Genomic DNA, 27,887 nt, shown 5'->3' on the forward strand with positions numbered 1-27,887 from the left:
CTAGTACAGCATCCCTGTCTCTTGACATACTGAATATTGCAGCAGCAGGATAAACATTTAGGCTTGGGTAACAATGTCTGGCAACATGGATGCCAAAGGGTGTTTCTCATGGTCAGTAATGCCCTTGTGAAAATTGACCCTGTTGGACCTGTTCTGGACACGATTTCTGGTGTCTGCTCAGGTGAAAGGTAGTGCCAAGGCTCTTGCAAACAGGAGTGTGATGGTACTGCCCTGCTGAGCAGAGCAACCTGAGAAATAGCTGCCTGTCTGCTGGTCTGGATTTCAATGTAAGCCCTTAGTCACACATTGTAAATTTGACCCACCCCATTCAGCAGAAGGCACTTGGGAAGAACTGACATTCCAAAATATAAACACTGCAGGTTTTAATCTCTTTCTGGGTTGTAACATTAGATTTTTAGGAGTACATTGAGCTTTAAAAATGCCTTTGATGATCCCCAAGGTCTTCTTTAAAACGTCTCAGCAAACTCTCTGTCCTTGCAGTGTTGCATGACTTAGATTGTCCCTGCACTGGTTGGCAGAGGAAGACAACTTCTCTGAGGCAAATTCTGACCAACCAGATACATACCAAGTGCTCTGAGTCAGTGTCAAGTAAATTTGTGTGTCCTGAATCACCACTGAGCTCTTCAGAGACACTTCACTACAATACATGTGCCTCCTCAAACATGAAAGTTAATTTCTCTTAATTGCTCGGTGCCTGTGTCAACTTTAGTTCAAGGTTTTGCTTCGTTCCTTCCACCTGAGGCCATATCTTTGCTGCAAGAGAAATCCTGACTTTTGCTTGAGCCAGCTATCTCAGGGTAACCTCTCCAAAGAACAAGGTGACTTTCCTGGAGAGGCTGATCAGAGGTTACCCAGACCTGTTCCCTCCTCCTTTACCAGCTGCATCAGGATGAAAACTGCAAGTGCTTATGCTTTTGGTTACAATACTCCTCTTATGGCTTTAGGTTAAAAAAGCACAAGGAACACTGACACAATTCTTCAGCAAAGGCACAGACTTTGTGTATTTAAATATTTTCTCTGTTTTTCTGATCTTATAGCTGGACCACATTTTCATGCAAACTGATCCTTTTATTTGCTTTCGTAGGCAATCTGTCAACTGTAGAAAAGGACATTAAGCGAAAAATGTTTCAATTCTGCGTGAGATTAAAGGGTTTACTAATTATGCTATTCCTTCAGGATAGTCAGGAGAAAAATAGGAATGCCTGTTAAAAACATGGAGAACTTTTTAGTTGACCTTTTTAACCTCTTGCAGTTTGTAACTCTGTAAGATTTTTGCAGTGAACTACTGCTAATTGAAGTCTGTGGACACTGTACTTGTGATTTGCATCACTGCTTTAGGTGCAATCTGCAGATCACCCTGAGCACTGCTGGTGACGTGTTCCATCAGTAAGTAAATAACCTGGATTTATGAAAACCAAAAACTAAGGCCCTGATGATACAAACCAGATCAAAATGAGTTTTTTCAGGTGCAGAGGCCTCTCTGCATCACAAAGTGACTCGCTGTGCCTGGCATGTGTCAGTGGGGCCACCACACTGATGACAAAGCCACTCCTAAATGCAGTGTGTTCCAGCTCTGTGTGCTTTGGGGTTTTTTTCTTTCTTTGTTAAAGGGAGCATGATCTGACCCAAAAGCATGTGGAAATTCAACTGAAGTGGGCAAATGTGTACATCATGTCTAACACCTGAAGTCAGACTATTCCTACTAAAACTTTACCTTTTTTTTTCCTCTCTCCTTCCTCCTCCCCCAGGTTTTTGCTGAGCCTTCCATCAGTCTGTTCACCCTGGAATGCTGCAAGGGCAGAGAGCTGCACTTCAGTGAACCTGTCAGCTCTGTTCTGAATGAGGACCTTCATTTTTACACTCAGTCTGTGTGGGTGAGGAGTGGACTGTAAGTATGGAATAAATATTCCTGTCAGTTTTGCACTCTAGGGACTAATACTGAACATGCATTTTCTCACCCTGTTCATAGGATGTTTCACGTTCCAACTGTAATTTTGAGACAATATAAAATTCTAAAATGCAGTTGAATGCCAGGCACACTTCTTGTATCGAGACCCAAAACTGAACAAAAACTCTGGGCAGAGGGTGTATTTCCCCTTGTGAGAATCATCCTTTCATCCCTGTACAGTAATGACCAACAGAGCCTGTTGTTCAAGCCAGGAGCCAAAAGTAAGTTTTGATTGCTGACTTATAAAGACAGGTAGTGTAAACACAAACTGCCTTTATTGACTGGCTGTAAAATACCAGCTATAAACTGCAGTGATTTAAACCACTGCAGTGGTTCAGTGAAGCTTGATGTGCTGACTGGCTGCCAAAGAGGCAGCAGCTTCTGAGAGAAGCTCAGGGTGGATCTGACAGCTGGAACAGTAATTTGCTTCTGTTATTAGTTTAACCCTCCTCCCTGAGTGTGAACACACACCCAGGTTCTTCTGTGAAAACTATTTTACATCTGCAGGAGTGACCCTCTAACCTCTTCCACATGTTGCTCCTTCACCTTTTGGAAAACCTCTCAAGTGTTCTGTCTCTGACCAGGTTTTCAGCCTCCACATCCACAGCAGCAACAAACAATTTGCAGAGTCTCATCCTGTGACTGAGACTGGCTGGAAACTGCTGTTCCTCTAATGTGACACACATTTCCTATGTTTCCCACCTTCTTCACACAGACAAGGCTGTAATTTTCTTGAGAGAATAATAAATATAAGCTTCCCCACAGAGCTTTGCCAATTCACTATGAGTTCTAGTCCCTAAGATCTGTGCCACTTCCATCCTGAAACCTTGCTGGGAATGTAGAGTGAGTGATGATCTGCTGCTATTGTCTTGAGGTGCCCCAGGTGAGGGTGGCAAACAGCTGCTGTTTGGCTGAGAACTGCACACATTCCCCCTGATCTGTGTTAGTCTGGAGGGGGAAAGGCCTTCTTTGGGAGGAACACCTGACTGATTTCTGGTGGGATCATGTAAATCTCCATTCCTGTGTGGAGGTGTTGAGGTCTGAAGTTCGTCCTGTTGGGAAACATCCCTTTATGAGTTTTCTCTGCCCTCTTATCAGGGGTGTGGAACTGGAAATTAAATCCCTTTGCCCATGCAATTGGCTGTAAAGGAAGGGTGATGGCTTTAGGACCACATAGCAAGAAAGCACAGGAGAGTGAGTGCAGCACTCCAGCCCCTCCTGCATCTTTCTGCTCATTCCTGTGCATCCAAGGCAGGTCAGCTCCTTCCCTGTCTTCGGGAAGGGTCAGGGCAGAATGGCTGGGCTTCCTCTGAGTTGTTAGTGATGCTCCCTAGGAAACAGACCCCCACAGCCTGTCCCCATCCCACGTGGCAGATAGGCAGCCTAAAGGTGTCAGGTGATCGTGGGAAGTCTATGGGTTTGTTTGCCTTATCTGTGATTAAGAGCTCAGGAAGGCAGATTTGGAGGTTTTTTAGCTCCTTGTCCCAAAGCCTGCTGTCAACTTCAGGCAAATAACAAAGATTTACTGACCACCTCAGCAATGGCACAAGCCTGGGCTGTGGCTTGGCAAAGGGGGCTGGCTGCTGAGGTACTCTGAGATGTGGGACAGGACGCACAGCCTGGTGACAGCCAAGGTGAGTTCTGTCTGTGTTACTGAAGGCCAGAAGCCCAACCTGGCTTCATCTGGTGATCACTGTGACAGTCTCTCCCCTCTCTGTTTCCTTCTGCTTTGAAACTGCATTGCAAATGAGACTGTCCCATGCTCCAAGAACAATGCTAACAAATGAATTCTCAGTGACCTGACAGAAAACGTTGCAAGGAAAAAAAGTCAGGAATGGATTAGAAGGGTAAAGAACACAGAGTGGTGGTCAGGCTGCTCCAGATACCTGTTAGTCAGGAGGGATGGGACTTCATTTGAGGAAACAGGGATACAGCCTCATTGCAAGGCAGTTCACAGTCAGCACACTTCAGGCTCCATGGAGCCCTGAGCAGGGCTGGCTGTCAAGTTCCTCCAAATTATGTACCATGGGAAAAGCAAATCCCAGGTGCTGTGAGCATGTTTTCTCACTGACTTGCAGCTCACCCACCCCTCACGACCTTGGCAGCTGACCTGCAGAACAGGTAACCGGGGAAACCAGCGTTTGCTTTGTGTCCGGAGGAGTTAACGAGCCAGGCCTTTAGGATTCACCGTCTACACAACAATGTGCTATTGATACAAACAGAAGGGATCTGTGATCCTGAAGCTGCCCTTTGTAAGCAGCATTTACTGAGCAGATGCCCAGATAACAAGGGGGTCTGTATGTGCCGGTGGTGAGGGATTCAGCCATGCCCTCAGTAAGGAAAGTCTGCTACAGCAGAGTGTAGGTTTTGGAGTAAACACTTGGTGTTTTCAGACAGGTGGAATAGCTATAAAAAGCTTTAACTGTAATGAAAACATAGGACAAGATTCTCTCATAATTAATAGGTACAACCAGGCAAAGCTGCACCTGGTGTGTGGCTTCCTAATTTCTTAACTCTGCCTGCTGAAACCAGCATTATTCCCATCTGGGTTCTCCTGTTTGTGGAGAAAAAAAATGAGGGGGAAGAGGGGGGAGATGAGGAGTGGAGTTTACGAATTTCAGGCAGAAAAAACAGAAAACAGGTCTCAGTGTCAACAGAAGGCAGTAAAACCACTGACATGGGTGGTATTTTGCAGCACAAAAATAGAGGTTTGACATGAGCACCATTGTGGAGAGGTTTGGGGTTTTCAGGAGCACAGCCCTGACCTGCAGTTTGGGTTTGCTGTGGTTAACACGAGGTCCTTCATGTTCTATTCTCTGTATCCAGGTGGATTGCGTACGAGGGATGTAATTTTTTGGGAAGGCAGATTCTGCTGGAGCCCAGTGAGATTTCAAACTGGAATGAACACAGTGGCTGGAAAGTAATTGGCTCCCTTCGTCCCATGAAGCAGGTACTGTAAGACTGTGTGAGGACAGGGGTTTTTTTTTTGGGCAGGGATTTGGTGCACAAGTATCAGCTCCAGCAGCAAGTACAGTGGTGTGTGTTGTACTCCTTAAATCAGGCCAAATGGTGACAGCCAGAAGGACCTACTGGAAGGTTACTGAAGCAGAAAATTCCTCTCGTGGCAGTTATTGAGATCTATGTTCGGCTCCTAAAGGGAAATAATTCCTAGTTTCTTGGAGCCAAGTTTTGTTTTTCTGAATTGCTCATTAGCATGTTCTGGAGATGCTCTATTTTTACACTTTTACCATAAAGCAATATAATGAGAAAACCAATTCCAGACTTGTTTCATAATTAACATAAATGGAAGCAAGAGCAAATTTTATTGTGCTGTAGCCTGGATTTCCAAAACAGGCAAAGTTCATGCAGTCCCACCAGGTTTTCCCTCTCTGCCTCACCCCAAGTAATGCCAATTTCAGTCAAATTCAAAGGTTCAGGTCTCAAAACCACAACATTCTTAGGAGCTTGCAAAGATGGAGAAGCAAGACTGAGATAAATGTCCCTAAATCAAGGAAAAGGAGATACAGTTGTGCTTCTCTGCCTTTCCAAGGCCCAGCAGGCCATCAGTGACACACAGAAGCTCCAGACCAGTCAAAGCAGGTGTTGTCACTGCCCAGCCTTGCAAAATGAGACGGGCTTTACTCAGTGACTTCATAATTCCTTGTAAGGAATAGACTGTGATACACATTATGTTTGTGGATGCTTGGTGGGAGAGAGGCTTTACTGCCTGCTTGTTTTAATATGGAAAAAAGGGCATTCAAAGCTCCCAGAAGAAAAACTGTGCTTGAGTTTGGGGTTCCAGCAGAGCTGCTCTTTATAACTCCCTGCTCTTTATTTGCACTGAAATCAGGGAATGACAGAGCAAAAGCTCAAACCCTGTAACAGCCCTACAAAATCCTCTTACTTTTTGAGTAAACAGGGAGGCCAAGTCAGTACCCTGTTTTCTGTGTATTTTCAAAAGCAGAATGTATGTTCAAAAGTGGTTTATCTCTGCCATATACTCCAGTTAACGGGGGTTGAAGTTACTGGGTACGAAACTCAGTAAGTTTTGTGTCCCAAGAATAAAAAGCCTGTGGAGTCCAGCCCACTGCCTGGCCTTGGAATGACTGAAATGCGCTGAACTAGACATGTTTGCATATCCCAGGAATTAGGTCTATAGCCATAAATACATTTTTCTTAAAGAAAACCTCTCTGCCATTGCTGCTTAGAGCTGTGAAAGCCACTTGCTGCTGCTTCACATGCACATTTCTTTCTAACAAAAAAATCAGTGAGCATCCTCTTCTGATACTGGAAATTGGACACAGTGTTTAGAAAACTGATGTGAGGTGGAGGGGAGGCTCTCTCACATCAGCTGTGGTAATCTCTGTGTTGTAACCCACTCCCCTCCCCCCCTCCCAGCCTGCAGTGTACCTGAGGGTGAGGAACCGAGCCCAGGGTCGGTACCTGACGGTGGCTGGGAGCTTGGCAGACGTCAGAGCCACCTCAGTGTGTGCATCCCCCTACAACGGCAGGAACACCCAGGTCTGGCACTACTGCAGGGGGCTCTTCAAGTCCAGGGTGAGTTTCCAGGTGCTGGAAGTGGGTGGGTTGTATCCCTGCTCTCCTCTGACCTTCACTTCTTGCTTTTACTCTAGGCCACCACTAACACCCAGATGGCTTTTGTTCTCTCTTAAACCAAAACTCTTAAAAAATGACCTATGTATAGGTCACTTTGATCTGTCTGCTTGGGCAAGTTGGGCTACTTCTCACATCTGTCTAATGGGACCAATGCTCCTGGAAGTAGAAACCAGCAGAAACCTGGTTTTGTCTAAAGTCGCAAGTTTAAGTTTAAAACTTTTCAGATAAATTCTTTACTCTTTAAAGTAATGTGTGAACGGAGTAAGTGATTTTCTATTAATGCTGCCCTTGATAGTCTGCTCTTGGTATAAAAAAAAGCTGATAATTTCACATAAAAAGCTGATAACATGAAAACCTGAAGTAGCAGAGACACTGCCCTTGATCAAGCAGCTGATCCATTGCTGCATAATCTGCTCCTCACTTGTCAGGCTTCTTACCAACTCCAGCACCATTTCCTGACATATGCTCAGTGCCTGAAACAAATCAGGCACAAAACTGAGGCTTTGTGGCCTGGATCTCACCTCTCTTCTTGTTCCTTAGGCCAACAATGCCTGCCTGGATGTCATTGGTGGCAGAGACGTGCCTGGGGCCAAAGTTGCCCTCTGGGCAGAGCATGGGAAGGACAGACAAAAGTGGAGACTCAACGAGGATGGAACCATCAGTTCATACCTCAGTGAACAACTGGTCCTTGATATTAAAGGTATTTAAAAAACAAACAATCCCTAAACCTCTCACATGTTTTAGGTATGTTTTTTGATTAGGGTTAATTGCCATATTCCAGCTTTTTTTTTTGTGCTTAAGGCTTCCTGTTAGGTTTATGTCCAGTTGCTTGTCAGTGGGACAACAGGGCAGGGAGGAACCTTTCTCTTTTGATTCCAGAGGTTTATTTTGATCAGATCAACTACTGTACTTCAGGGAGTTAAGCAGTGCTGATGGCAAGGAATGCAAGTTAAAGACAAAATGGTGAAGAAGCAACCACAGAACAGCTGTGGCTCAAAAAGTAAAAAGGAGTTTAAAAAAGAAGGCTGGTTAAAATTGTCACTGCTCAATTACAGAGGCCTCATGCAATTTCTGGTTTTCAGCTAATTTTCCGACTTAATCATACTTCCTAAACATTATCCATAGATTTTTATGAGCATTTCTTTTAAAAAATTTTCCTTCATGACTTTCTTTTGTTTTTAAGGAGGAAATTATTATGACAAGAACCACATCATTATGAATCGGCCAGTAGAAGACAGACCTTCACAGAAATGGGATATAGAAATACTGTGAGTAAACCCCCCCCCACAGATGGACCTTGTGTGGGCTATTAACATCTTAGAGGGGGAAAACAAGACCCCAGCTACTGAAGTCACACACCACTGAAACAATAAGCAGCAACTCCTCTCTACTTTCCTTCATACCAAGCACCAAGTCTTTAAAGAACTGAATTTTGCACAAATCTGGAGGAGGGGACGTTGATCCAATGTCTCTCTGCAGGGAAGTTGATTCTTTGGAGGCTGCTCCTATGAAAGTCACTTATTACTCTTCATCTGCACTCTGAAAGGTATAAAAGTGTAAAAGACTAGACATAGGTTTTGCAGTATAGGAACTGCAAGAGATAACATGGGAAAGGCTCTTCAGAGATGTTGTCTTTACCTCCCTCACACTGATGGAAGCTCCCCGAGGAATGAATGCACTGGTGAGCTTGAAAGAAGGTGAGTTGGACTTTGGTGTCCCAAGCAAAACTGTTTGGGCTCCAAGCAATCCTGAAGCTCAAATCCAATTTATTGTGTTCATAAAGACAACTTTGAACTGGAGTTCCAGCTCAGCATGTGAAATGAGGTGACAGAAAGCCTGACTCTCACCCCCTCAATGTTACTGGTCGGCCTTTGCCTTCTCTCGTTTTCACAGCACCAAATTCCCAAATCCAGGAACTGGTTCTGCTGCCCCGTAGCCTCTTTACTACCCATGCAATTGTGAGTTATCCCTGAAGTTCACCTTTAACAGGAGCCATATGTGCATGTTTCAAACCAGGGATAAATGGCCCTGGGTCAGGCTGCACTTCTGCAAGGGCTAAAGCTGCGTTTAGCACAGCAACGATTTTAAATGTAGCTGTATTTTGGTTCAGTGTACATAGCTTAATTTAATGCAATGTCTTTTGGTCTTGAAACCATGTCTTCCTGCAGAAAACAACTCACCCTGGCATGTATTTTCAAAGGTGCTGGCAGCCTGCACTCCAGTGTTGCTTAATGAGAAATCCCTCAGATCACTGGTTTCAGCATCACTTACCTACTTAATTGAAAATACCTTTTTTTTTTTATATTTGTATATTCAGGGTATGTATTTCTAGGACTATTTAAGGAGTTCAGGTTAGCTAAAGGCAAGATATTTTAGATTCCAAAAGCTGTAATTATTTCAGTTGTGCACTCTAACAGGATCACCCCCAAACGAATAAAGACATAACCCCAAGTCTGCCATAGAAATAAAATATATGGATGTCTATTTTTGTATGAAATGGAGTTCTATATAGTACTATTTAAAAAAAAGAACTATCTACTTGCACTTACTATTTTACATACTAAAATTATCAGAAATCTGCTGTTTGAGTAACAGATCCTCAAATATATGTATATATTTTTCCAACTAAAGCACTTGTTTAGCTTTTTTCCTTGTAAGTCAGTACATCAAGTGTTCTGCACGTGACTTGCTTTCCATATGAAATTTTAAAAGCCTGTGTAAAAAGTTGTAGTTTTTTAAATGAAGAATGACTAAATCATATTTGGTGTCTCAGTGTTACATAACAAAGCAAAGCAGGCTTTTGTACTTAGGAGACCTTGAATGTAAAATGCTAAAGCATGTATATTTTAACTGTATAAAACTTTTTAGGAGGAACATTTTGCTTGTTGGTTTCTTTTTTAAACAAACTAAACAATAGTTTTTAGCAGGTGTCAAGCACATTCCTGTAAAATATTTCTTTTCAAATGGACAAAAAAAGGGATAAGAATCTTGAGTACATGGCTCTGCTGTCACGTGAGTTTAATACTTCATTGATTTTTAATATTCAGGTAATTGCACTACTCATCAAAACCCACTTGAGTGATCATTGAAGATACAGATTCCAGTGAGAGGTTTTTGGGTTACTTTCACATTAAAATTGGTGCTGGGGGAGCACCAGTGTTGGCAGCATCTGAGAGGGAAGGGGTTTTCTTGGGCAAAATCAACCCCCTTAGGGAACAGCACACAAGCTTTTACTGAGAAGCTTCAGTCCTGTCAGGGCAATCAAACTGAACAAACGTGTTTTCTTGCTGCTGAACTTTACAAATGAAAAAAACCCAAGTTACTGTTCTATGTCCAAGGTTCTGGATCCTGCCCCATGTACAACTTCAGCAGCTCTCCAGAGGGAAGGGGATACCACAGCACTGGTGTTATTAGGAGTGACTTTGTGCATCCCCAGTCGTGGAGCTGTGGCTCACTAGACAGTGAGCAGCTTACCTATTTTTCCCCATGCCCAGTTTCCTAAAACTGAGGAAAGAAAAGTATGTATTTGTTTAGACAGCACCACAAACCAGAGGCCGGATGGATAAAAAAGTAATTTAATAAGCCTCGCTCTCAAGAGATGCTTAATAGCCAGAAACACTCCTTTAGAGGAGCAGCTAATTCACAGAAGCATCAAAGAACTTCAATCAGACATTCACTCCACAGGGACAAGGCAAGGTTTTCCTTCTCTTCATCTGAGGTGAGGTTAAGCTCTTTAACATGAACAGTGCTGCTACTCCAAATCTGCTTCAGTGCTTCCAAGTATGACAAAGGAAAGCGCAGCCCGTGAGTCTGCTGGGGAAGAAGAAACAGAAAAAAAATCCTTCAGCTGAGAGCAGTGTCCTTATTGCACAGCAGTTTGTGAGGCTGTGGGTAGGGAGCAGCAGGAATGTGCTCCCTTCCCACATGGCACTGGTGTCACTGAGAGCATTCTCCAGAAGACTCAGTTTTATCCAGGCCTGTTTTATCTTCGTAGGGAAAATGCTGAACTCTCTTCCATGTTCTAGCACACTTTATGAGGTGGGGATGTTTACAGCACGGGGCTTTCTCCTGTGGTTTCCACACGGAAGAATTAAATAACCTTAAACTTACACTCTTGCCTAGCTCTGTCCATTATTTTTGGAAGCTCATTTTAGAAGTTTATTTCTAGCTGCCACACGCAGTCTTTGGATATAGTTTGACACAAGCACAGAGAAGCTCCATTCCCAGGCCTGGAGTCTTCAAGGGCAAGAAGGAATATTCTGGGATCTGCACATGTTGTTCAGGTGCCAGTGTACAACCTCAGCTCTGGAGGACCAGTGAGATTTACCTCAAAAGGAAAATAAGTGCCAGGCAAAAAGCCTTGCTGTAATTACCGAGACAAGGACAGACTGTGTCCTGTTTTGCCTCTATTTGTGCAGACCTGAATTCAAGTGTTTCAGATCACAGACCTAAGACACAGCATCTCACTGCCAAAAAAGCAGAAATAAAGCTTCCAAAGCTAAAAGCCATGCTTAGGAAGGATTTATGTTCCTGCGAGCAGGAACAGAGACAACCTGAAAAGTACATTTCAGAACGAGGTAGGTCTTTACTCGCAGTGCTGACCCACCCTACCCTAAAATGAACACCCCTGCAGTGTGTTCCATTGGATACAGAATCTAACATGGGTTTAGCATGGCAGTGATCCCTAAGGGAGCATCTGCTGGCCTATCCAGTAGCCTCAGTAGAGGACGTGCTAAGGACACACCAGTAAGAGCTGGTTTTAGTTGCTCCAGTAGCTTTGCTCACTGGGCCATAAGGCATGCACCAGAAATCCTGTTAACATCTTGAGTGTTTAATTAAGCATGAGATCACATTACTCAGTTCCACTGTTAAACTGCCTCTGTGGTGCAGCCTCAGCTCATCTGGGCACTGCAGGGCTGGGCAGAAATGCTCTGGGTGCTGAGGATCACAGCAGAACCCAGGCCCTGCTGCAATTTTGGCCAAGCTCATCTAATGCAGCAAAACCCACCATGGAAAGATAGTTTTTGGTGCGTTTGCAGGAACAAACCTGTGCCGTGCCATCCTCACTGGCAGTGTCATCTGTCCCCATCATGTGAGTGTCTCTCCTGTTCTTTAAGGAATGATACACATAAACCATCTCCCTGCGGATTTCATCCTAAAAGACAGCAGGGAGGAAACAGTTACATGTGATCCACACCCTCAGACTCATCTCACTGCAGTTGCCAATGCTCCTTAATTCTGGAGTCACTCTTACAACAAAGCATGCAAGTCACCCTCCCAAAGGAATTTTCAAACAGCCACCTCCCACAGCAATAAGGGACCCTCCAAAACACCTCTGAAAATTTATTTGCAATCATCTTTTGCCTTAAAACTGTCCCTGCTAGAGTCCCAGGACTGATGCTGTACAGAAAACAGGCCATTTAAGGGAAAGTATTAATGAACAGGTGTCCATCAACACATTTCCAGTCTGATACTGATCTGTCTCTTAAAAATCACATGCCCATCATCAGTCCTTGGTCAGAGCTGTGCAAAGAAATTCAGAGCTCTCTGGGCAGGTTGCACATGGAATTTGTGGACACAAGTCTTCCACGTGTCCTGTCATCCTGGGTTGATCTGTGTGACATCAGAAGGCAAGGTGGCCAAAAAATTGGGGGGAAAAAGTCTCCAAAACCTACAGAGTCTCACAGCAATATGGATACAAGCAAGATGGAGGAAAAAAATCAGAAAGTTATGGTGTGTTTTTCTTGGGAAACATTCCACTCAGCCAAAAAAACCCCAAACTGTACAAGATAATCTTTGCTGTGTGTCCCACCCCCTTTTTTTTTAAGTGAGATAACAAAAAGCCCTTCTACAATTTCATACTAATAAACCTTCATGGATAAGAAGTAGTGTAGACACAGCATAATGCAAGATGCATGTATCAGTGTTGTGGAACAACTTAGTAGTGCCCCTGGCACCTGCTTGGATACAGAGATAACTCAGAAGTGAAGATTAAATGCAGCCACAGCAGCAGCTGCAACCAGCAGAATTCCCTCTCTTGAGAAAACCTATTTTTACAACTTACTCCTGTTCTTAAATACAAAGAATAGGAAAAAAATCTATTACCAAGAGCTGTAGAGGCCATTTAGCTGCTGTAATGATCTACCCCATCAAACCTGAGACAAAAGCCATGCACCTCCCATACAGAATCATAGGCTGAATTTAGTTTTGAAGCCCCCCCTCCAGAAGGTTGGAATGTGCCATATCACTCAACAAACAACCCCACAGTATCCTAACAAACCCTAATGGGATGCAGGATCCAGCTCAGTGTAACTGCACAACCCTTTAGAACAAGAGAGCAACAACTCCCATGCCTCACATGCAGTCCCCAGCCCACCCCAAATATACAGAGGTGGCTTCACTGTACCCACAGCATTCTCTTGATCTGGTTCCACGGAGATGAGAGCGTGATCTCTGAACTGCAGTCTGATTTTGCTGTCTATTTTTGGCAATTTCCCACCTAAGAAAAATAAATCCTCCCTTAGAAAGGAAGAAAACCAGACAAACGGTCAAACTGAGCCCCCCCTGTGCTCTCCCCACTCTCTCAAGGCTGGATTGTTTGTTAAGCTGTGTTTCAACACCCACATGTGCTCAAACTTGCTGTGGAGGGGGCAAGGAGAAAGAGATTTTTTAATTCTCTCACCTTTCCTGTCTACAAATAACTGTAATAAATAGCAAGCTAGAGCCCAGGGAAAACTGCTACCAGTTAAATGCTACCAGTTTATCACAGCTGCCAAGTTCCAGTCTAGGATAATCTTTATTCCACTCTAAGGGAGTGTCATCTCTCCCACTAGACACGGGGAGCAAACACACACGTGGGGCCTCACGGCACACGAAGCTGATGCTGGACTGTGATCTTTGCCTACCATAAAATACTAAAAGTCCCAAGAGGAGCAGAGTTAGCAACAGCTCTACCATCACATCAGCCAGTTTTATTAACTTCAAAACCCACCTGGAATCAAGGAATCGGAGTCACATCCCAAGCAAGGCGGCAGCCGGTGCATGATGAAGTCCTTCTTCATGTCGGATGACCTCAGTTCCCTGGTGTGGTCCAGGTGGTCTGCAAGCCTCCTCAAAAGGCTGCTCAGCTTCTTGGTGGAGTCAGCTGTATTCACCTGCTAAATATCCACACAGAGTTGTTCTCACATGGAATTCAAGCTGCACAGACCAGGCCTAATCCAGTACAGAAATGCTGTAAAACTCTGGACACTCCTCTTTTATCTTTGCAAGGTTAACACTTAGTCCCAGAACAACCACCTTAGTTTGTTTTACACATTCCCCGTGAAAGCTCACTTTCCCTTGCTCTGGGGCTACTGCAATGCTAAAGGACATGCAAATGCAGTTGAAGAGACACTTGTTCCTCCTGGAGCTGATCAGCACGACAGGATCACCTTTAAGAGGTCACACAACAATTTACATATTCACTAACTTTTAAAGACTGAAAAGCTTGGCCTCAGAGGAATTATGCCTGTCTGACAGATCCCAAGCAAATAGCATTACTTTTAGAAGGAAACAAGCCATACAAGGACACTGTGATAGGAAAGAAAAGCAGTGTAATGAATTAGGCAATCTTGAGATGGAGCCAACCTCAGAAGAGTCATCCTGAAGACTTAAAAGAAGTGGCTGGGCTGCTAGACAAGGCAGTGCCATTGCACTGAGCCTTCGGAGCAGATCAAGTGCTGAAGTTCCACCTGGTTGCACCATTATTCCCTCAGTCCCACCCACCTACCATCAGCAGTTGCCTTGGGATGCTCGTCCGCAGCGCCACGTCATCTTTTGCTGTGTCAAACACCAGGCCAGGAATTGCATCCAGTAAGAAATCTCCCCAAGAGCTGATGGATGGGAATTAAAAAAAAAAAAAACAAATTACTGAAATAGCTGCACTGAAATAAAACAGACATCACAACTGGTGTCCTGGGCTGGAAACCCCAAGAATTCCAAATCTGCTCAGTGCCTTTGGCCCTTCCATTACTGCTCTGTAGCCTCATGCAAAGGCTTATGCACATGTATGTCCTCACCACCTTCAGGTCAGTGGCACTTCTACAGAGGGAAGGAACTGGCTTGAGAAGGGTCCAGTTTCTTCTGCTTCCAGGTGCTTGCCATTTATCAGTGACTTCAGCTTAAGTGATTGAAAGAATTCCTCCTGGGGCCTTTATCATCCAGCCACAGGCACATACAGCTCCACTGCACACAATGAAGTGTGTGGAGTTGGTTTTGTCACTTAATGTGCTTTTGAGACATTTATATTGAAGGAGGAAACGTACCCAGGGTTATCAAATCCATCAGTTTTCAGCTTGACTAGAAACTTAATTACGACCCCAAAAACAAGATGCCTACAGGGATTTTAATGACACCTGACAGGCAGTTTGTAGGTGTCTTGTTTGCATTAAATCCCCATTCTTAGCCTACATACTTAACCAAAAACACTGGCTTTGATCCCTGTGCTTCTGTTCCCCACTTGTAACAATAAACCAGAGGAGGAGAGGGAGGACTCCTACTCCTGCCTGCACCTTCTGTGCCCAGCTTGAGTCAACCTCAGCAGGAAAAGGCTTATGCCAAAGTGCAGCCCTGTCCATGGGTGACCTTCTTCCCTCCCACATCCTGAGGCTGATTTAGTGGACAAACATACAGGGCTGCCAGCAGAACTCCCACCCACCCAGGGCAGGCAGCAGGGCAGGGCCTGTCCTCCAACACACACTTCACCCTCTGCTCCTGCTGTCCCTCAGCACTCCCTGTTGTCAGCACTGATCTCTAGGCACTACTTTAGTTTGGGAAAAAGAAAAAGTGCCGCTTTTTGTAGTCTTAATATTTTTTTATCATCTCCACTAGAGTGTTCCACTGTCTGCTACACAGTGGGAGGGAAGAACTCTGGCCAGTGAAAGGAATTAGACATCTACTCCTCACTGCTTCCCTTCTTTTGCCCCCCCAGTCTCCATCTGCCAGCAACTGCCTTCAGCTACTCACTGCTTTTCCAACCTGCCCTGCTTATCCCACATGTGCACACTTCTCTCCTGCTGGGATCTGACCCAGACAAACCTGAAAATACCTGAAAGTGCCACCTCCACCAGCACTTCCTCCACAGCTGCTTTCAAGGATTTCTCTTCAATTGGCCAAGGAAATGTTTCCAGATCATACTTCCATCTACAAGCCAAGTCAGAACACCAGCCTGTACCAGGACTCCTGCTTTGTTTTCCCTGCACTTGCTGACAGGAGGTGCAGAGGCAGGATGTCAGCACTTCATCACCAACAGCCTTAATGGGGGATGACTCCACCTTTTAACCTTGGAAGAAGAGGAGCTTTTCCTCTCCTGTTTTTTGGGTTTTTTTTTTTTTTTTTTTACCTTCTGAATACAAGAACACGTGTGTAAATTGAAATAATCTGAACCCAACTTTTAGGAAGACTCACACCTTTGAGCAGCTTCCTCTTAACCCTCTCTCCATGTTGGAGGAGTGGCCAGATGAAGAGTTACCAGCCCATCCTGGGTTTCCAGAATGGCACAGCTGGTGGTTAGAGATTCATCTCACAGTTATCTACGATATGCCCAAACTTGTTCTGCCCTTCCTAATTCCTAACTCAGGCCAATGGCTCCAAACCCAGCATCTGGGAGGCTGATTAGGTTGGCAAGAACATTTCCCTATGTGATAACAGTGTGGACACAAGGACCAGGAGTGTGCCATAAGAAATCTGAGTTGCATACATGGGGTAGGAGATAAAAAAAACACAGATAAGCAGAAAATATTTGCAAGGAAGAATTGGCAGCAAATCTGTCAGAAGATTAGTGTGGGTGACTATCAAATACAGGAGAAAACATGATGAAAGGAGTAACTCATGACTCTTTATCTGAGCTATGAAATGAACAGTAACTCCAGCCACTGATGAGAGATTTTTTTTAAACATAGGAGTGAGTTTGCAGTTGTAGCATCTTCCACATTAAAGCCTACAGCTGGTAAATAATAAAATAAGCAATTAAAAAGCAATCAAGCTTGCTGCATGAAAACCTCTCGAACAGGCTGCTTCAAACAACAACAGTCTTCTTGCTCCCCTCCTTCCCCCAAGCCCCAAAACTTCACCACATCTCAGGTCTGTATTACTCACACACATCCCTTGGCAAAGGAAAGCCACACAAAACAAAAGATAAAGAATAAATTACTTGTTTTGGTAGGTACTGATGGTCACGTGTGTTGAATGGGAGGTCCCAAGAGGAGTGTCAGCTTGGTGGATGGTCCCTCTTGGGAAGTACAGTAAGTCACCTGGCTGCAAGAAAATTGATATATTTAGGGCACCAGGTCAAACCTTATTGCAGTCAGAGAAAACACTCTCTGAGCAGACGGTCTGACAATATATATCCTTTAGAATCACAAAATGGAGCAATCCTGCAATGTACACTTTAATAACATAAAGAACACTAAGCCAGAAGTTCAGAACCTTAAACTTTCCAACCTACTGCCAATATTTACTGAAAACATGAAACAAGCTTTTTAACATTACAGAACACGCAGACTCCTACTGAGCTGCATGAAGAGGACAAAGAAGCAGCTGAGATGGACCTGCTGGCAACACAGTGGGCTGGCAAAGGAGCAGTGAAATGGGAATTTGGTCAGATCATATCAAAAGAAAAGGCTAGTATTCCACAAGAAAAGCCAAATATTCTATTAAAAAATGGTCATCTGTTACAATACTGTTGTCTGAGATTTTCAGTTAAAGCACTTAAAAAACAGGTACAACCTTCCTCCTCCTCCCTATCTTTCTTCTCACCTATGTAAATTAAAACTCCACACTGAAAAAAAATTAGATTAGGAAAGTCAAGACAAGAAAGAAGTGTAAAGCACACGAAATTGCCTCCAAGAAGAAAATAGTTTACTTATGGCTTGTCCTGTAAATACCTATATAGTTGGACAGCACAGTCAAAGAAAACTGCCTTCCTTACCAGAGTGGGGACTACACCAAGAGTATTCTGAATTCTCTTTATTTGAAAGAAGGAGAAAGGAAATATTCTAGAAAGATGTTTAGGGAGGAAATAGAGTCAAACAACAGCATCCCTCTCAGAGGCAGCCACAAAGAGACAACCAAACTTTGACACTGGCCACCCAGAAGAAATGGGTCACAGGAAGTGAACAACAGCAAACAGAAGAAAAATAAATTAAACACTTGGATAATTTTTAAGCCCATCATTATTCCATAAAAATGAAAGGCACTGAAGTCTGGCCCAAAATATTCCAGAAATTAAAAAGGGAACTGTAATTTACTAGACTTTGCATCATCCACTACACGATGACGATTGAATATTCCCATCTGTCAAACGACACAGCTCGTGATGTCAGCATCCCATCCAATGTGTCCCACTATTCCTAAAACACCTACACCCAAATGCAGCTATGGACACCGAGAAGAGCAGAGAGAGGCTCCATAACACGCCAAAAGGCAGAGAAACTCCTGAGGATTCCAACATGGAGCAGCACCACCAGCTGGACAAGTAACACTTTAAAAGCAGGTAAAACAGAACAGGACAAGCACCAGATTCCCTGCTGACACTCAGTAATCTTCATGAAACGTTCCTTTTAGTCCAAAAAACAACAACCAACTGAACACTTGAATTTCAGGTTTGGAAAAAAGAAGAGCAATTGATACAGCAAGTTTATATGGGGTTTGGTTCACGCTTTTGTTTACCAGCCGAGGATAAATATTTAAATCTCATTCACCAGAACAGTGACAATGTTCAGTGCAGCAGTAAGTCTCAGTGCACAGAAGGATTAGCCTGATTGATTACAGGCAGCATGTAAAAGCATAAAAATGTTTCATAACCATACACAAACCCAGTGGTTTTTCTGCACACAACTCCACAAACATGATCTAGGAGTCAGGGTGCCCAACCTGGAGAATATTAGTCAATTTACAAAAATAACTGGGGTTTTTGGCCCATTATTTAAATACTAGAAGCAAAGGGTACCTTTAAAAAGGATAGGTTAGACAACTATCACCCAAATTTCTTGTGCTCACAGCATTTTGTGTGCAAACCCTCCCCTCGGTTTCACAGCCACAATCACTGTCTTCAAGAAATGGACCACTTTACACTTTTCTGGCAATCACAGTCCAGACCACCTAAGGTAATGAAATTCTCATACCTTTAATATGAACTCATGTGTGGGATTCCCAATCCTATCCTCTGATTCCACATTATATTCCCGAGCTAAAGGCACTGTTGGTTTATAGAGCCGCCAGTGTTTTTCGCCTTCCAGCTGAAGGATGAACACCTGCAAAAGACCATAAATCCAAATCCATAAGGAAGTAATTCCTTTCACATTTATTTTTAGATAGCTACAATTCAGAGCAATTTAAATTTGAACTAATTTTTTGGTCTCTATTTAGAGACAACAGACAGAGGAGTTATGAAGTGGGATCTGTTTTATCCTAAGGTAGGCATTTGGAAATCCCTGTTTCTCTCCAGTCACTTAAGTAAGTGCTAGAGAACTAACCCAAAAGGAACATCTGCCACACCAATATCCAAAATTTCAGGTGGAAGTGGCTTGTCCCCAGTAGAGCATCAGAAACCTCTATAGGGTGCCCAATGGGGGTTGATGGCATGAGTCAGAAATGCTGGATGTGAGGCTGCTGAACAACAAGCATAAGGAAAATGAAACTCCAGGTGTATTTAATGGAAATGAAAATATTAAAAAACAAAATATACATACAAGGATTGGATTTTTGATTTGGTTTAAGTGGGTCAGTCCAACTTTTTTTATAATGCAGTGTATATTTGTATGTTTCTTTTAGAAGCTGATTTAAAATGCATTTGGATCACAGGAATTCATCATATCAATAACTTCTTAAAAAAAGCAGGACCAACAAGCACAACTAGTCTGCTGTTACAGTCCAGCTGAAGAAAGAGCAAGTACTTAGTAAAGGAAAAAGGACTTGTAAATTCTTGGGGCCTGAATGCAGTGAAAATGAAAAAACAGGTGCTAGAAAGCTTCTGCAGCTGTGAAAACAAACTTCTCTTTTCATCTAATGGAAATACTAGGTCTGGAAAACCCAGTTTACATGATATTATGATTAGGTATAACTATTAGTACATTTTCAGCAAAAATATGTAAGAAAAACGACTACAAGGAAACACAAATAAAAAAACCCATTTTCCTATAAAGTTTAGTGGGGGGGAGGGTTAGAAGCACACACACAACAGCAAACACTGCCAGCAGCAAAAGCCCACGCACAGTTTCACAGGCAAGGTTGTGCTGTCCTACCTCAACATCATCATAGTGAGGGGGAAGGCCCTGGGATCCCTGGGGAGTGATGTAAACATTGGACCCCACCAGAGACCCAAAGTAGCACTCCAGCTTCTCCTGAATCTTCCACAGCTCCTCCTGTAAAAAACAAAAAGATGTTGTTACTTGCTGAAGAGCTCAGCCAAGCCCGGCCCACATCCTCCCCATGGCTTGGGAAGAACAATCACATCAGGGACACAGAGGCTGGGAAGGCAGGTGCTCTGTACCAGTGTTTCTCCTGAAGGAGAGCACTGGAGATGCAAAGGGGATCTGCCATGAGAGTAATTGCTAAGCCAAAAAGTCTGGTGCCCCAACCTGTGTTTGTTCTCTTCCCTCTGCCATCTTTAGGCTACACAACCAGACAGATAAGGCTGGACAGAGGAAAATAATCCCACAAACAGCAAAACACCATAAGACAATAAGCACACGCAGGACCTGCATTCTCTCACCAGAGAGAACATACAAAGGTTAGAGACCTTTCACCAGTTACTCCAATCATTTGGGAATATTCAAAACCAAACTTGAGTCATGCACACTCCACATGTGACAGACAAGGCACCAAAGGGAAACAGCAGAACATGCCAAGTACCAGACCCACACAAGTGCAGCTTGGCCATTAAAACTGACATCAGCCAGGAACACTATACCTGGAACTCAGCTTGTATTTGGGATCTTCTTTGGGTCCACCTCACAATTAAATTGTGTTGACACCTTCAGGACTACCTGAATCAAAGCACCTCCAAGAATCCAAGCCCTTTACACGACTGTGCAGCACCACTGCCTCTATCTCAAACTCAAGGACTGAGGACACTCAGCTAAAATGGGCTGGTACCTTTCCATGGTGCAATTCATTGGCAAGAACACTGGAAATATTCCACATGGTTTCACACCTTACCCTCCATTAAAGGGAAGTGGCTCAAAAGCCACGAAGTTTGCACAAGGAAACAGCAGGGCAGAAGGGATAATTTAAGCACAGATGCCTAATCATCAATTCTGTGCATTTGGGGTTTTTTCCAAACTTTTATGTGACAGAGTAAAATTTTAAAAAGAATATATTATTATACATATTATAGCATGAATCAGATTTTGTTCTTACTACAGAGCAGTGAAACATGATGGACAGTGCAAAAGTATAAACTGTGTTTTAATACAGCCCATGTAAAGATTTCAGCAGGTCTTCAATGTCAACCACTTCCCCTGGGGACACAGATGAAGCCATGTCTAGTGCAACTCAAGCAAAACACACCATGTTATTAAGCCAGCATTAATTATATCCAGTGAAACAATCCCACCTTAAATCTCTGAGGCTGATGAAACTGTATTGTTGCCTTTTTCTGGTCAAAGTCCTTCTTCAGCTGCATGTAATTCACTTTGCCTTCTTTATTTAGAACCTTCTTCTTTCCATTCACACACCTGCAGACATTCACATCTCGCCCATAGTACAGGCCCTGACTGCACAGCTCCTTCAAGTCTGACAGCTGGAACAGGGACAGGTAGTAAGCAGCCACCAGGGGATCATTTCTCTGGACAAGCAGTGGCTTTTGCTCCCAGTACTCCTTGAAAAACACCTCTTCTTTGATGGGGGAGATCAAGCTTCCGAAGAGGCTGCCTGGGTTCTCAAAACTCAGGACTGACGGAGAACAAGCTGCTTCCAGCTTTGCTCGTTTACACTGCGCCTGTGTTTCTTTTCCCATTTCAGCATGCTTCCCTCCTTTCTTGGGCATGTTCCTGTTCCAGAGGAGAGAGGACTAAAACAATCAACCAGCAACACAACATCAAGAGCTCACGGGCCCAGAGCAGCAACTCTTAACTTACCCAGTGGGATATCAGAGTATGCCGGGAACAGCTCTGGTTTCAGAGCCTCACTATTTGCTCCAAGCATTAACAATTTACAGAAATCAGGGATCATTGTTAGGTCTTCCCGTTGGTGCTCTGTAATTACTACATTTACAAGTTTAAAACTTGTAAAATTCACCAGTTTAAGAACTAAAAGGCCAAGATTCTGCTTTCAGTCCTGTCGAGCTGTCAAACTTTGCTTATGTAGAACAAAAAGAATTCTTTCATACAAGCACAGACATTTAATTTTAAAGCTGGAAGTCATTTACTTTGTTTTTCCCAGGCAGATAGTATGATTGTGTACCACTATGCAAAATAAAGAAGTTGATCCACAAATGGTTTGGCTGCCAAGTTCTCAGGAAAGTTAAGGGGAAAATCAAGAAACAGTAGGTAACTGCAAGTCTGGGAAGCCAACACCTGAGAAGTCTGAACGTGCTGATGCCATAATTTCTAAGTAAAAATGACAGCTTTACTCCCTACACCCATTTGATAGGAAATGCCATCAATTTGTTGAGATGCTTTAATTTACACAGATCCCTTATTTTGAAACTTAAACTCCAGTTCTGGTATTTACATGCAGCGCTAAGTTCTTCTGTGCAGCAGGACACCCTTGCTGGCCCACTAACTCCTGGGCAGTGTTTCATCAGCAGTTCCTGCACAGCCTGTCCCTCAACAATAACCGAGGGTCACCTCAGCCCTGCAGGAGGGAATTCACATCACCTCCTTCCTGGGAGGATGGACATTCCCAACTGCAGCACGAGGCAAGGGAATACATAAAAAATTAAAGACTGAAAATCAGTCCCTGACTGACGGCAAGATCTGAGGATGCTGCTGAAGGCACCAAGATCTAAAGCTGACACCCCCAAATGCCAGCAACACAAATGCAACAAATCCTGAATGAACAGTTTTGAATTCCAGACCTAAATCCATTGTACCATCCTCTCACCTCACTCACATTGATTTAAAGAAGTTACATTCAGATGTTTACTATTCACAGAACGCAGCTTCGTTTACAACACGTGCTGTTCTGTAGCGTTCTGCTAGTTATTACAGCTGTTCCAAGCCCCCTGCCATGGGCAGGGATACCTTCCACTAGATCTAGTTGCTCAAACCCCCATCCAACAGGATCCAAGAGGCCTTGAGCACTGCCAGGGATGGGGCATCCGCAGCTTCTCTGGGCAACCTGAGCCAGTGCCTCACCACTCTCCAGCAGAAAAAAATTCTCCCTTACATTTAGTCTAAACCTAAACCATTAAGCTTAAAACCATCGCCCCTTGTCCTGCGGGTTCAGGCCCTCGTAAAAAGTCCCTTTCCATCTTTCTTGCAGCATTTAAGTACTGAAAGGCTGCAAGGAGATCTCCACAGAGACTTCTCCAGGCTGAGTCACCCCAACTCTCCCAGCCTGTCTCCGCCGCTGCTCCATCCCTCTCATCATCTTCCTGGCCTTCCCTGGACTTGCTCCAACAGTTTGTGTCCTTCTCACGTCGGGGGCTCCAGAGCTGGATGCCGCGCTCCAGGTGGAGAATCACCAGAGCGGGACAGAGGGGCAGAACCCACTCCCTCACCCACCGCCCACGGAACTGGATGCAGGATACGCCCGGATTTCTGGGCTGTGAGCTCAGCGCCAGCTCAGCTCCAACTCTCCATCCACCGGCACCTCCAATTCCTTCCGTGCCGGGCTGGAGGACAAATCCCAGCGCAGAATCTCCCACAGGAGCAGCTGCTCCCTGCCAGGGCTGTTCGCTCCCGCACCACGTGCTGCCACTCCCTGGGAAGCGGCGGGAATAACGCCGGGCACAGCGGGAATAACGCCGGGCACAGCGGCTCTGAAGACACACGGTGTCCCCGCTCCCCACTCCCGGCTCCCGCCGCCTCCATCCAGCCCCTTCCCGTCCCGCGGCCCCGCACTCACCCGGGCGGGAGGGAGGGAAGGAGGGAATGGCGGCGGGGGCGGATCGCACGGGATCGGGGCGGGACGGGATGGACCGGGTCGGGTGAAGTGAGGCCGGGCAGGATGTGCCGGGTGGAAGCGGGAGGCGGTCCTGCCGCGCTGGGAGTCACGGGAGGAGCCGCTTCCGGGCGGCCAGTAGGAAATACGGCAGTATTCCAGTGTCATTCCAGTGTGTATTCCAGTGGGAAATACGGCAGTATTCCAGTGTCACTCCAATGTGTATTCCAGTAGGAAACACGGCAGTATTCCAGTGTCACTCCAATGTGTATTCCAGTAGGAAACACGGCAGTATTCCAGTGTCATTCCGGTGTGTATTCCAGTAGGAACGCAGCAGCACTAAGGTTAATCAGTCTACTTCATACATGCCTGGGCTTCAGCTGCGTTATTGTTTTTTCCTGGACCAAAAATCCTTTTCTTAGAGTCTCCCTAAGTCTCCCTCAAAGAAAACTTTGGAATCCTCACTGAGCACGTGAAAACTTCCAGAAATATTTTTAGGTGACTGTTAATGGTTTGGTTTACGTTGGCTAGTGATGTCAGAAACAAAAGAAAATGTTAGTAGGCTTTGCTGAAGCTTTGTTCTTGTGTACTGACTTGAAGGATACAAAGCAGAAATAAAAAAGGTGGATTTTGGAAACCTCAGCAGCCTTACAGTGCACGGCTGATGTTGGTACAAAGTTACACTGCCATAAGTGAATTACTAGAAGGACCTTTCAATGGCAGGTAAGAGGGGGGACTGTGTCCTGTCAACAACTTAAGGAGGGATAATAACAGAGCCTTGCACATCTCCAACACCAGTTCAAATCCTTCCCTTTATGGAAAATGGTTTTCAGTCTTGTTCCTCCTCGCAGTGTGGTTGTTATTCCCACAGTCATAACTTCTGCTTCCCTGCCACTAGCTGGATCATTTGGAACAAATGTTGTGATTCCAGTGGGTTCTGCATTCATGAATGCATCAGCAAATTCCTGTGTGCTGAGCAGAGAAAGTGGCAAATTATAATATATGGAAAAGGAGGATGGAGGAGAGAAAAAGGCAAACGCTGCTCATCCTGTTCAGTCCTTGTTCCTTTACCACCTGGACCGCTCTGTCGCCAGCTGACCAAAATATCATGGTCACTTGAACATGAAATAAGGATTAATCAGCATGTGGCTGGGTTACCAGCAGAGAGATTTTGCCAGGGGTGAACCTACAGCTGTCCTAATTGTAGAAATGTGTACAAATTAGATAAAAAATTTAAGTTTCTCTAGAAAGCTTTTTTTTTCATAGACCTGTGAGCTTCAAAGAAAAAGAACACAATCTCTACTTTCTAATTCTGAGTTCATCACTACATCCCTCAACATCCAGGACATTTTGCAAAATTTATTAAACTTCAAATATTTTAATGTAAATGCTCACCAATAGTTGGGATATTCAAAGTGAAAAATAGGTCACTGTCATGAAATTCTCTTTATTTCTTTCGTGAGAATTAGCAAGCTTTGAAGAAGGAAGTAGTTCTCCAGACTTAAAAGGTTGCATCACCTAAATTAACACTCACAGGATGTTTTCTCACTACAGATGGGTGTACCAGTAGATGCTGAAAATAGAGAGGCCACATCCTGCACCTCAGCTGGTCACAGACACCATTAAAAGATGTTATTTCTGTTCCAAAAATCCACAAACTACCCTCAGCATAACTGCCTGAACACCATTAGGGTGAATACTCAAACAAATACACATATACATAATGGCTGTGGTGCTTTTAACTTGCTGGGGGGCATAAACCCCCGCACATCTGACCGGCTGCAAAACCAGTAGGAACGGGAAATACTTTTGAGTACCTTTTTAAAGACTTCCAGGCTGGTCTGGGGAGACAAATTGGCTAAAAGTATTTATTACCATCCCTGTCAGGAAGGTAACACAGCTTCAGAGGAGGGTCATGGGCGCTGTAACCAGCCCTCTAGCACCCCCTAGACAAGAAATAATGCATTTAAATACCGTTTGTTATTTTTAACTACTAATACAAGCAGTAGATTTTTGAAGTGTAATTGATCCTGGTATCATCCCTGTCACTGCCTTAAGAAAATAAAAATTATAACCTTTGCTGTAAAAATATCCAGTCAAGTTTCATCAGCCTGTAGTTAGAGGACAAAGGGGAATGGCTTCAAACTGAGAGAGGGCAGGTTTAGATTGGATATTAGGAAAAAAATTCTTCTCTGTGAGGGTGGTGAGGCACTGAAACAAGTTACCCAAAGAAGTTGTGGATGCCCTATCCCTGGAAGTGTTCAAGGCCACGTTGGATGGAGCTCTGAGCAACCTGGGATAGTGGAAGGTGGAAGGACTGGCAATTGCAGCTCACGGCTCCTGCAAGCAAACGACTCTACCTCCACCCTGGAAAGAAAGCCCTTAACCTCCGTCTCTCATGTGCACTTGGTGGGGCAGCCTGGGCACTCCATGGACAGCAAGAACTTTCTATTGTGGGACCTTTTGTCTGGGGAGGAATCTTCCTTTGTATTCAATTTTGGGAGTAGGACTGGCAATTTGAGCGCAGGGCTGAAAAAAAGGGAACAGCAGCCCTTTCCCCCAGGACAGAAAGCCTGTAAGCTTTGGCTTTCAGGTGCAGTTGGTGGGGCAGCCTGAGCACTTGGTGGGCAGCAAGAGCTTTCTGTGGTGGCACCTTTTCCCTGGGAGGAATCTTCATTTGTATTCAATTTTGGGAGTGGGACTGGCAATTTGAGCGCAGGGCTGAATAAAGAGAGCAACAGCCCTTTTTCCCAGGAAAGCAAGCCTGTAACCTTTGGCTTTCAGATGCAGTTGGTGGGTTTTACAGACCGGTCAGGGGCTGCAACGCGGTTCTTTAGATGATTACTTCGAAGGCGAGATTAAGGCACAAAACTCCAAATGTTAGGTCTCAAACAGAGAATTTGCTTTATTTGTAATAATAAGTAACGGTAAAATCGAGGCGGGAGAGGAGAAGAAGAGGGAGAGATAAGGAAAAGGAAAGTACAAAAAGGTTACCTACCACCAGTGAGAGAACCGGGTGTAGTCAGCCTCAGGCAGTCAGGAAAGGACCGCTGGAGAGAAGCAGGGGGGAAGCAGACTGGGTCGAAGGCAGACAGGAGATGTGGCAGGTGGGACACGAGCAGGACAGAGGCAAGCAGGGCAGAGTGAGGAGTGGGGACCAGCATGGTACCGTGGCCAACACCGACTGGACTCACCACCACGCTGGGCACTGCCTTCAGTACCCCCCGGTGGGCGCTCACTGGCCGGCTTGGCTCCGGGCACGTCTTTACACGATGTCGAATGGCTAAGCTGCTGGTATCCAGGCAGGCTGGCTCTGCCAAGGCGGGAAAATGTACCAACTTTCTGTTGGAGACTCTCCAGGGGTTCCTCAGGACTCCAGCAAGCAGTCCAAAATGTCCCCCTAGGCTGATGAAGACAGCCCTCAAAGAGCTAAAGCTGGTGTCCGCAATTTTGTTCAGTCAATGGGCTCCGGCAAAGGTTCCTGGTAGCCTGCAAAACTTTCACTTGGAACATGCATCACCTGATGTAAATACTTTCGTTAGTGTGAAGTGGTTAATTGCCGCTTGGGACACTTTAAATGACTTAAAAGAAGCCTTGCGAAAGGCGCTTAATTGCTCCAGTAACACCTATAGCACCTCTGCCTATAGGACAGATAATTACCAGTTGTTTATTGCAGAGGTCAATATCAAAACAAAGTAGCGAGTAAGAAATAAAAAATCTATTACAACCAACAACTGGACCTAGCAGCCAAAAGCTCCCAGGCTTTCTGTCCTGGGGCACAGGGCTGCTGTCCCCTTTGTTCAGCCCCGCACTGCCAGTGCCGGCCCCCCCGCCACAAAACTGATACAGATGAAGATTCCTCCCAGGGAAAACGTGCCACCACAGAAAGCTCTGGCTGCCCACGGAGTGCCCGGGCTGCGGCGCCAACTGCACCTGAAAGCCAAAGCTCACAGGCTTTGTGTCCTGGGGCACAGGGCTCCTGGACCCTTGGTTCAGCCCTGCCCTGCAATTGCCGGTCCCACCTCCTCAAAATTGATACAAATGAAGATTCCTGCCAGGGAAAAGGTGCCAGCACAGAAAGCTCTTGCTGCCCACCGAGTGCCCAGGCTGCCCCACCAACTGCGCCTGAAAACCAAAGTTTCCAGGCTTTCTTTCCTGGGGAGAAGGGCTGTTGTTTCCTTTTTTCAGCCCTGCGCTGACATTGCCAGTCCCACTG

General features: G+C 44.8%; 2 protein-coding genes across 7 annotated transcripts in view; one reads left to right on the forward strand and one right to left on the reverse strand.

Moving 5' to 3' along the window:
- Positions 1–9,462, forward strand: part of CRYBG3 (crystallin beta-gamma domain containing 3) — an 85,533-nt gene extending 76,071 nt beyond the window's left edge. Inside the window, exons 18-22 of one of the 2 annotated variants that reach the window (XM_027698376.1) lie at positions 1,770–1,909; positions 4,796–4,919; positions 6,368–6,526; positions 7,127–7,286; positions 7,770–9,462. In XM_027698376.1, coding sequence (XP_027554177.1) covers positions 1,770–1,909; positions 4,796–4,919; positions 6,368–6,526; positions 7,127–7,286; positions 7,770–7,858 — 672 coding nt within the window. In that variant the 3' untranslated portion in view covers positions 7,859–9,462. Of the gene's footprint in view, positions 1–1,769; positions 1,910–4,795; positions 4,920–6,367; positions 6,527–7,126; positions 7,287–7,769 lie in introns of those variants that run through there. The other variant, XR_003536662.1, reaches the window with a different exon arrangement.
- A 680-nt stretch (positions 9,463–10,142) lies between these two features.
- RIOX2 (ribosomal oxygenase 2) lies at positions 10,143–23,785 on the reverse strand. 5 transcript variants are annotated; one of them, XM_027698378.1, is made up of 10 exons: positions 23,676–23,785; positions 21,180–21,635; positions 19,867–19,986; positions 18,748–18,876; positions 16,776–16,879; positions 14,355–14,457; positions 13,578–13,743; positions 12,997–13,085; positions 11,634–11,741; positions 10,143–10,399 (listed from the first exon to the last, which is right to left on the reverse strand). In XM_027698378.1, exons 2-10 carry the CDS (start codon positions 21,609–21,611, stop codon positions 10,238–10,240), a joined length of 1,413 nt encoding a protein of 470 aa, XP_027554179.1. In that variant the 5' UTR covers positions 21,612–21,635; positions 23,676–23,785; the 3' UTR covers positions 10,143–10,237. The 5 variants fall into 5 exon arrangements, with proteins under 5 accessions (XP_027554179.1, XP_027554178.1, XP_027554181.1 ...); XM_027698377.1 differs by lacking the exon at positions 23,676–23,785 and adding an exon at positions 23,636–23,645 and having other exon boundaries at positions 21,180–21,615; XM_027698380.1 differs by lacking the exon at positions 23,676–23,785 and having other exon boundaries at positions 13,578–13,740; positions 21,180–23,024.
- Positions 23,786–27,887: the final 4,102 nt, after the last annotated feature.

This window comes from Neopelma chrysocephalum, unplaced genomic scaffold (assembly GCF_003984885.1).
Source record: "Neopelma chrysocephalum unplaced genomic scaffold, ASM398488v2 Primary Assembly neopelma1_126, whole genome shotgun sequence".
Taxonomy (NCBI): Eukaryota; Metazoa; Chordata; class Aves; order Passeriformes; family Pipridae; genus Neopelma; species Neopelma chrysocephalum.

Coding starts and splice junctions, on each gene's coding strand:
- RIOX2 (XM_027698378.1), bottom strand. CDS start 21,611: ATGCCCAAGAAAGGAGGGAAGCATGCTGAAATGGGAAAAGAAACACAG. Junction 14,458..16,775: donor ATCAGTACCTACCAAAACAA/GTAATTTATTCT, acceptor CCCATCCATCAG/CTCTTGGGGAGATTTCTTAC. Junction 13,086..13,577: donor CTCCGATTCCTTGATTCCAG/GTGGGTTTTGAA, acceptor TATTTTTCTTAG/GTGGGAAATTGCCAAAAATA.